The following is a 10,065-nucleotide window of genomic DNA, read 5'->3' as shown; positions in this document are numbered from 1 at the left end:
CCAACTGTAAACTTATGTGTCTGTGATATAAGCTGATTGTTGAGCCTTCCACTGCTTAAGTACACACAAAACATGTCCGGACCTTGACAAAGGACTTTTTACATCCGTCCTGTACTGGATTGCTGACATTTTATGTGGGTCCATCAGACAAAAAAAAACAAACAAAAAACAAAAAAACAAACAAAAAACCCCATAAAAAGCTGCCTGAAGAACTGGCCAAAGCAAAGCACTTGATATCACTGGCATCTCTCTGAACAGCAGAAATGGTGTACTCTGAAACTGTACCTTCTTCCATCAGATGGAGGCCATTTATAATGAAAATACAGCCTTTGTAACAAAAAAAATAATTTTTTTTTAATTACAGAGATTATCAGATTAAACTGTATCTGCACCCTTCAGATGAAAACTTTTTCTAATGAAAATACACATGTTTAAACAACTTTTTTATCGTTATCATTATCATCATCATCGTTGGTATTATACAGAGATTATGAGAAAATGGAGACAATCATGACCGTATCATGACATCATTGGGATTTTTCTTTCTAAAACAATCTCCGTGGAAAACCATAAAAACTGGTTTTGGAAAAACAAGCAGTCGACCAAACACTTGTCATATATTTATAATTACATGGAACAAGAGGCCAGATTGTAGATGTAAAATGGCTTCATAGATATTTCTGTCTCACAGGTATAATCACAAAAAAAAAGAAAAAAAAAAGAAAAAAAAAAAAGCAACAACAAAAATAAATAGAAGGAAAAAAAAAAGATTTTCTTCTTTTGACTTCTTCAGCTGAGTGGAGTAGTACTTTGCATAGAACAAGGAATCAGACCCCTGAACAAGTCTGCACCAGAGAGTCACAAAACAGTATTATCTATGTGAAATCAAACCCTACTCCTTCCAATAAAATGTTTTAACAGTACAACGCAAGGCACAGGAGAAAGAAGACAGAGCAGACGGAAAAGAACCACCCAGAAAAGATGGGAGGACAACCACAAGGAACAGAAAAAGCTGCCCATCATCAGCACACATAAGACAGCCAAAGACAAAACCAGACTGAGGGAGGGAGCTCTGTCAGAAAAGTCAGGGTTGCTGCCCCTTACAGCCTTCTATGGCTGTGGGAGGGAGTAAGTAGTAATCAATACAAATGAAAGAACGTAGTTTTCACACACACACACACACACACACAAAATCTACCCACGAATCAGACTCAGAGCCACAGCCACACCCACACCGATCAACGCCGCCGACACAGCCCACCCCGTCAGCGTTGCAGAGCTGACCACCGCAGTACCTTCCCCAGACGTCCCATCACCGCCACCGTCACTCGAACCCCCTACCACAACTCCACTCCCTTCACCGCTCTCTTGCCCTGACCTTTCTTTCTCCACCTGTGACGGAGACGGAGAAGGCACAGACTGCGATGGAACCACACCGGAACTGGACATGGAAAGAGACGATGCGGAAACCTGGCCTGGAGAGGAATGTCTGGCAGTAGGGGGCGGGTGGTCCGTAGCAGCGCTGTGGTGGGGTTCTGCAGGGGATGGTGGCGTGTGGAGATCGGGGGCGGAGCGAGCTCTGCGGGACAGTTGGGTGTGGTGGTGATGGTCGGGAGGGCGGCGCGTGCAGCTGTCAGGTCTCCTCAGGAGCTCCAAAGGGGGTGCGGCCTCCGTCGTCGTCACTTCGGGGGATGACGGGCTGCTGCTGACACCCATGGCTGATATGCTCGCCTTGAGAAAAAAGACAGAAATAAATCCTGACTGCGTAAATTGTAACCAATTCCTTCGCCTTGAGAAAAAAGACAGAAATAAATCCTGACTGCGTAAATTGTAACCAATTCCTTCACCTTGAGAAAAAAGACAGAAATAAAAAAACCTGACTGCGTAAATTGTAACCAATTCCTCGCCTTGAGAGAAAGACAAAAATAAAACCTTCCTGCGTAAATTGTAACCAATTCCTTGCCTTGAGAGAAAGACAAAAATAAAACCTTCATGCGTAAATTGTAACCAATTCCTCGCCTTGAGAGAAAGACAAAAATAAAACCTTCCTGCGTAAATTGTAACCAATTCCTTGCCTTGAGAAAAAAGACAGATATAAAACCTGAAAGCATAAAATTATAACCAATTCTTTTTATTGGTCAGAACAAGATTTGGATAATTTCCATTAGAACAAGAAAAAGTTTCATTGATAGTCTGTTGGTGAAAAAGAACCTGTCCAGATTTTATCTGATAGCCAAAAAAACATGAAAAGAAAGAACAGATACACCACACACAGACACACACATGCACAAACACACACACACACAGACACACGCACAGACACACACACAAACACACACTGTTCGACCACTCCTAAAAGGGAAAGTGCTCCTAACACCAGCAACAAATTAACCAAGGACGACAACACTCCACTCCTAAAAGGGAAAGTGCTCCTAACGCCAGCAACAAATTAACCAAGAACAACATCACTCCACTCCTAAAAAGGAAAGGGCTCCTAACACCAGCAACAAATTAACCAAGAATGACACCACTCCACTCCTAAAAGGGAATGGGCTCCTAACGCCAGCAACAAATTAACCAAGGACGACACCACTCCACTCCTAAAAGGGAAAGTGCTCCTAACGCCAGCAACAAATTAAGCAAGAATGACACCACTCCACTCCTGAAAGGGAAAGTGCTCCTAACACCAGCAAAATAATTAAGCAAGGACGACACCACTCCACTCATAAAAGGGAAAGTGCTCCTAACACCAGCAACAAATTAAGCAAGGAGGACACCACTCCACTCCTAAAAGGGAAAGTGCTCCTAACGCCAGCAACAAATTAACCAAGAACGACATCACTCCACTCCTAAAAGGGAAAGTGCTCCTAACACCAGCAACAAATTAACCAAGAACGACATCACTCCACTCCTAAAAGGGAAAGTGCTCCTAACACCAGCAACAAATTAACCAAGGATGACACCACTCCACTCCTAAAAGGGAAAGTGCTCCTAACACCAGCAACAAATTAACCAAGGATGACACCACTCCACTCCTAAAAGGGAAAGTGCTCCTAACACCAGCAACAAATTAACCAAGAACGACATCACTCCACTCCTAAAAGGGAAAGTGCTCCTAACACCAGCAACAAATTAACCAAGGATGACACCACTCCACTCCTAAAAGGGAAAGTGCTCCTAACACCAGCAACAAATTAAGCAAAGACGACATCACACCACTCCTAAAAGGGAGAATGCTCCCAACACCAGCAACGAATAAACCAAGCAAGGACGACACCACTCCACACGTACCCATCCTCCCTGGTCGACGATGAAGTCAGCAGCAGTGTCGGCCAGCAGACGCACTGTGTAATCAATGACCCGGTGCAGGATGCCACGCCCACTCTGCGCCAGATGCAACGCCACATGCTGACTGTATAGCAGAACTGTCGCCACCTGAAACAATCAAAAAATAAATTTAAAAAATCAAAACTTTTTTTTTTTTTAATATATATATATATATATATATATATAGAGAGAGAGAGAGAGAGAGAGAGAGATACAGATGTAGATATACATGTATATATATATATTCATATCTCTCTTTTTTCCCCTTCAATATCAGCTTCTAATCTTACACTTCGGTCATACTTTACACATTTTTCTTTCTTTTTCTTCTTGTTTTTCTTTTCTTTTCTTTTTTTTCTGATGCCCCACCATCTGCATCATTTCAGTGGTATCACTCCTGCACCACTCAATCCTGAGTCTCCCGTATGCAGCCACATCCAGGTTTCGTCTGTTGCGCTCCCAGCATTGGCAGTCCTCAGGGAACCAATAACGTTGGGTCACAAGGATGCCACACACAAGAGGAGAACTTGCACTGTTGCTGTGGTGGTATTTAGTAGTGTCTGTTCTGATTAAAAATACTTAGGATACCACCTGCTAAGTCCCATATGGTCACAGTTTAACATTGTTTATTCATAGATTTTTCAGCTGCTGGCTTTTCATCTTAGTTAAAGAAATAATTTTTTCTTGCCCATACACTGTAATCATGGAAAGGGGTATCAGTTCATACGTATCTAATTCTATTTCACCTGTCATAAAACATCATATTTTTCTTACCTGAATGTTTTTCTTTTATATGATAATTCATACACATACATGAATGTGTGAAACTCTCTCTCTTTCTCTCTCTTGCTGTGCATTTTTTAAATTAGATATGGCTAAAAGACTTGACATTGTAGCTGCTTTATTGTCTGATAAGGATTTTATAGTAAAGAACTTAGCTAAATTTATTGTTGAGGCACAAGTGTAAAGGCAGACCTATATTAATCATAGCAATACCCAAAATCATGAGTAAAATAATCATGTGTAATATCTAGTTCAGTATGCTCTAACAATGAAGTATACATTGATAAACTTTATATCCATACAGGAGTGGATAGTCGAGTTTGACTGCATCATCCCATTTCAATATATTTTTGTTTGTTTGTTTGTTTTGTTCTGAAGTATTTTGAAAAGAATGTGTGAGGGTGTGGTGTTTAGAGTCAAGACCTTGATACTGCTGGAACGAGCAGAATATGTTCTGCTGTACTTTTGTTGATAAACGGAATAACCCTGTCACCCCCCTTGTCAACAGACCCTTACTGGTAATGACAATAAAATGTCAAAGTGTCAAAGTGCCAAGTGTCTCTCTCTCTCACGCACACACACACACATACATACACACACACACACACACCAAACTGACCCTCACCTGTCTCCAGCCCTGCACATCAACGTCCAGAGCCATCATGGCAGCTTCTCGGAAGCGCTCGTAGGTGAACAGACCGGCGCAGTTGTCCAGAAAGAGGCGACCGACGGCCCTGTCCAGGTGGTCAAAGTACTTCTGCTGGACGTCGTCCCCGATGCGGGCCAGGCAGCGCGCTATCTCACACGTCTCAGGGCTCAGGGACTGGCTGCGACTCAGGTGGAGGTAATCCGAGTGATGGCTCTGCATCGCTGTGGGTGAGGAAAAAATAAAAAATGTGACGCAGTACAACACGCGAAAACCTGGCTAAAGTCAAAATTTATCATTTTTGACATTATACTACTACTACTACTACTACTACTACTAATAATAATAATGTGCATTTATATAGCGCCTTTTCTCTCTAAGAGCTCACAGCGCTTTACATTATGTACTTTCAGAAAGTTTATAAATCACAGATTAACATAAAATTAAAACAAAACTGATCTATCAATCATAGTGTTTTTTCTAGTATATATTTTTAAAAGTTGACATCCCTCTTGCAATGACTTCAAAGATGTGAAATTTGTGATAATCTCAATTTTCATTATTTTAACCCTGGTGAAATTTGTGATAATCTCAATTTTCATTATTTTAACCCTGGTGACATGTTTTTGTGCATAGCTAAGAATAGGTGGCTGCCACTATAGCTGGGTTTTCATGTGCTGCGTTAAAAATCAACAGCCCTCTTTATCTATCATAATCAGTATCACTATCAGTATTGAAGAGATATGGCTGCAACTCAGGCAGTGAAGTGAATGGAAACAATCTGAGTGATGGCCCTGCATCGCTGTGGTGAATTTAAACCAAAAGACTTTACCAAAATACTTCTTTTTTTTATGAAACAAAATAAAACAAATTTTATTTCAAGAGGGTAGTGGAATAATTTTTTTTTTTTTTTACCATCCAACCCAGTGGGCAAAAAAACCCCCCCAAAAAACAAGAAAAAATCACAAAAAACCCCAATATAAACAGGTTACATTCCAAATTTCCATACAGAAGAGGAAGACAGAAAGAGCCAGGAGAAGACACAATATTATCAGCCTTAAGTACCAACCATCTATTAGTATCACTAGTATTAGTACTGTTGTTGTTGTAACTAATGTAAGTAGCAGCAGCAGCAACAAAAGCAACAGTAGACTAGTACTAGTAGCAAAAGAAGTAGTGTCATTATTATTATCATCATCATTGATTCAATTCATGAAGCGTCTTGAACAATGCAGTTATTGTAAAAAAAAATGAAATAAGATAAGATTAACATTAAAAAAAAAAAAAATGGATGCCAAGACAGACCTGAAACAGGAAGGACCCTGACTGAAAACAGGAACAGACTAAAAATAAAATTAGTAAAAATAATCAATTGAGGCTGAAACAGGGACACTGCAAATATATATATATATATAATATCTATATCTATATATCTATATATATATAATCAAAGTAATACTCTGTGTGTGTGTGTGTGTGTGTGTGTGTGTGTGTGTGTGTGTGTGTCCATGTATGTGTGTGTGTCCGTGTGTGTCTGTGTGTGCATGTGTGTACGTACATGCATGCATGTATGTCACCAAAAACTTCCTACCCATCACATTCTTATAAAACACACAACACAGCACCACTCACCTTCCTCCAGCTCCGACTCAAACGACGAGATCTCCTCCTCAATCTCCTGACGCAGTGAGCTGACCACTTCCATGAGATCCGCAGCATCCTGATCACAGATGTCCAGACGCAGCCTGGAACGGTCAGCTCTGCGGCCAGGCTCCACATTGCCACCCACATCGTCCTCATCCGCACCACCCCAAGCTCCTTCCGTCTCATCCAGGAAAGCAGCACTGGTGCTGTGGGGATCGAACCCCCCAGACACCACTCCGTCGTCCATGTGGTCTGACAGTAGATGCTGTCCTGGTGCGATTTCATCAGCATGTGGGGCAAGGTGCTCGGGTGGACCATTTCCCTCGTTTCCCACATGGTCACCATCGATCTCTAACTCAGCCTCCTCCTCAGCGTCAAAACTTGGAGTCACTCTAACGTCCGGAGCCCTGCTCGCATGAGTCTCTCTCAACCGATCCAGGTAATCGGTGACCCGAACGTACTGATCAGCTGTCAGGACGGGCTGGTGATCCGTGCTGTTTGCACTCAGGTCCATGATGGGCAGGGGAGAATCTTCAGCCACCATGCTCTCCTCGGCCACGCTCAGCGGCACCTCGGTCACAGACTCTGTTTCGCTCTGCACAGTGGGCAGGGAGGACCGGAAGGCCTGGGTGTGGTAGTGGGCCAGCCTGTTGCGCAGACTGACGCTGGTCGTGCTGCCCTGCTGGCTGGAGTCAAACGATGTGTCCAGTTCATCATCCGCGTCGCTCATGTACGTGCCCGTCTCGCTGTTTTCTGTGTTCTCGCTGACGCTGCGTATAAAGGCCGCCGCTGCTGTTGTCACGCTCTGGTTGGAGGATTTTCTACCACCACCGCCTCTAGCTGCCTTTGGTGGTTGGGATTGCTTTGCTTTGGGCTTCCTTTGTGGCCGCACCTCTTTGAAAAAATGGACATCCTTTTTTAGGTCAGGAGATGACTTGCTCCCTTTCAGCTTGGTGGATTTCGGCCTGGTCCTCCGCTGAGGGGAGGTTGGAGATGACTGCGATCTGTTCCTCTGCCACTGTTGGCGAAGCCTCTGGGCATAGGATCTGAAACGGGGCTCTGATTCTGACGTGGTGGACACAGAATTCTGCGACAGTGGAATCAAGTGGCCATCGGTGGTGGACTGGTGCAGAAAGTGCAGGACCAGGTACTTGGTTTGAAAGGTGAAGTCGTCAGGAGACGGGCTGCTGCTGCACTTGCCTGCCCTGGGAGACATCCTGCTGCTATGATCTGGGGTGGAACTCTGGCAGTCATTGCAAGGGACACTGCCAGAGTGAAGATTGGTAGATGAAGAAGCTTCATGCTTTGAGGATGGTGAAGAGTTCTGACTGACAGCATCGACTGGGCTGACAGGGACAGCATTCAATGCTGGAGGCACCTCACTGCCAGCGTCGCTTTCTATATGATCCTCTGGCACTGTTGGTATTGTCTCCGTCTGTTGAGGCGATAATACACTGGTCTGACTGAGTGGCGTCAGACATATCCCAGAATCACTCTGAGGGATCTGATTCGCTGGGGGTGGAGTGGGGATTTGGGGCAGAGTAGGGTTCTTCATGACAGAATCATTCTTGTGCATTTGTTGGTCATCTCCATTATCAATCTTTACTCTGCCAAGTGAAGCCATGGGGTCTTCTGTTTGTTTTCTTTCTTTATGGGCAGCACTACTGCAGGAAATGTTATCAACTGACGGGCGCAATAGCCGAGTGGTTAAAGCGTTGGACTGTCAATCTGAGGGTCACGGGTTTGAAACACGGTGACGGCGCCTGGTGGGTAAAGGGTAGAGATTTTTACTATCTCCCAGGTCAACGTATGTGCAGACCTGCTAGTGCCTAAACCCCCTTCGTGTGTACATGCAAGCAGAAGATCAAATATGCACGTTAAAGATCCTGTAATCCATGTCAGCGTTCAGTGGGTTATGGAAACAAGAACATACCCAGCATGCACACCCCCAAAAACGGAGTATGGTTGGCTACATGGCGGGGTAAAAAAAACGGTCATACACGTAAAAGCCCACTCGTGTGCATATGAGTGAACGTGGGAGTTGCAGCCCACGAACGCAGAAGAAGATGAAGAAGTTATCAGCTGTAGTTCTGCTGTGTATTGCTTACCGCACCCGTACTTCTGAAAAGACAACAGGAAACAGAAAACAGGAAACATTACATTCAGCAAAGGATCAGAAAAGCCATTCATAAAAATCACTTCCTCACCAACATTAAAAATCACAAGGATCTGTGCAGAATTTAGAATTTACAGTTGGATACATTTTTAACTGATGTTAACTGTTGCTAAGAAAAGCAAGAAAGGAAAGACAGTTTGAGACTGCGGCGTACGTTTTGACAACATTATGACAAGATTGACAAGTCCAGAAAACATGTAACTTCATGCTGTTTTTTGGAGTTGACCTAACGTTTCCTTCCTGTGTCGTACTGTACTGTAGTGATCAGAACACCATCACCACACAATGGAACACCAGACAGGAGGAACATTTCCTGGTTAAAGTGCAACTTGCAATTTTAGAATGCTGGAGGAAAACACCCATCTTGTTTCATGATTGGTCATCTATATTCATCAAAAAGTTTGTAATAATCAAAAAAAATTTTTATTCAAATTGCAGAATGTTTTGACTGTATTGGTGAATGTTTTCTTGCTGTTCTGTTGATGTTACTTTGTATGGTTAAAAAAAAAAGTTTTAATTAAAAAAAAATGATATGGTGACAGCGCATTATACTCCACTTTGTTGGTATGAGACCATTTGACATTTTAAGCATACTGCCAGCATCAAATGCCATTAACCTGTACAATGAGTTATCAACTGAATTTGACCAAGACCTTTTTTTTTTCCTTACTGCTCCATATGAATTAAGATCTTCTGCTAAATCAGTAATTACTGTATGAAGGCACAGCTAGGGGTGAAGTTGAGGGAGGACTGATAGTGCTTAAGGGTGAGTGAATATGTGTGTGTGTGTGTGTGTGTGTGTGTCTGCGTGTGTGTGTGTATGTGTGTGTGTGTGATTTTGTGTCTGTCTGCTATTGTGCAAATTGTGTGTGTGTGTGTGTGTGTGAGAGAGAGAGAGATTTTGTGTCTGCCTGTCTACTATTGTGCAAATCCTTTAACAAGTACCTGTACTATTGCTAGAAGATAAAATAAAGTGGTTTTAGAAATTTCATTTATGATGAACTCTGCGTGCACAGAGAGTCAACAGCACATGTGACAGTGATACAAAGCACCTCTAAAGTATGGTTGCCTTGTTTTTAAAACAAAGTTTAACAAAAACACAAGAGATGTCATATAAGTGTGATTGGCTTAATTATATGTTTCAAAACTTCTTCACCACAAGTTCTTGTTTGGCACTCATTCTTGACTGTCATACAACTGAATTATAATAATTTGAATATTATAAATTACTCTCCTCTGAGAGAGAGAGACATGCACTGGCTTTGGACAAACAGGCAGACAGACAGACAGACATCGGAATTTATCACATGAATAGATAAATGCGTAAATATGAGTGTGTTTGTGTCCGTTAATAGTATCAAAATACTCATGCTACTGTTTTAACAGCTACTGGTCATGCCCACCATCATGAATGATATCAGCAACCATCTTCCCATGCATCAGCATGATTAGCCAGCCTGATAGATGCCAAATTTTCAACAAATCATCA

The 10,065-nt window shown here is 42.6% G+C and overlaps 1 protein-coding gene across 1 annotated transcript; it reads right to left on the bottom strand.

The window, feature by feature from the left end:
* Positions 1–290: 290 nt before the first annotated feature.
* Positions 291–7,952, bottom strand: LOC143283275 (uncharacterized). Its single transcript, XM_076589459.1, has 4 exons — positions 6,389–7,952; positions 4,736–4,980; positions 3,292–3,435; positions 291–1,731 (listed from the first exon to the last, which is right to left on the bottom strand). Exons 1-4 carry the CDS (start codon positions 7,614–7,616, stop codon positions 1,195–1,197), a joined length of 2,154 nt encoding a protein of 717 aa, XP_076445574.1. The 5' UTR covers positions 7,617–7,952; the 3' UTR covers positions 291–1,194.
* Positions 7,953–10,065: the final 2,113 nt, after the last annotated feature.

This window comes from Babylonia areolata, chromosome 6, assembly GCF_041734735.1.
Source record: "Babylonia areolata isolate BAREFJ2019XMU chromosome 6, ASM4173473v1, whole genome shotgun sequence".
Classification (NCBI taxonomy): domain Eukaryota; kingdom Metazoa; phylum Mollusca; class Gastropoda; order Neogastropoda; family Buccinidae; genus Babylonia; species Babylonia areolata.
The sequence above is the reverse complement of the archived record's forward strand: the minus strand, read 5'-3'. Positions and strand labels throughout refer to the sequence as shown.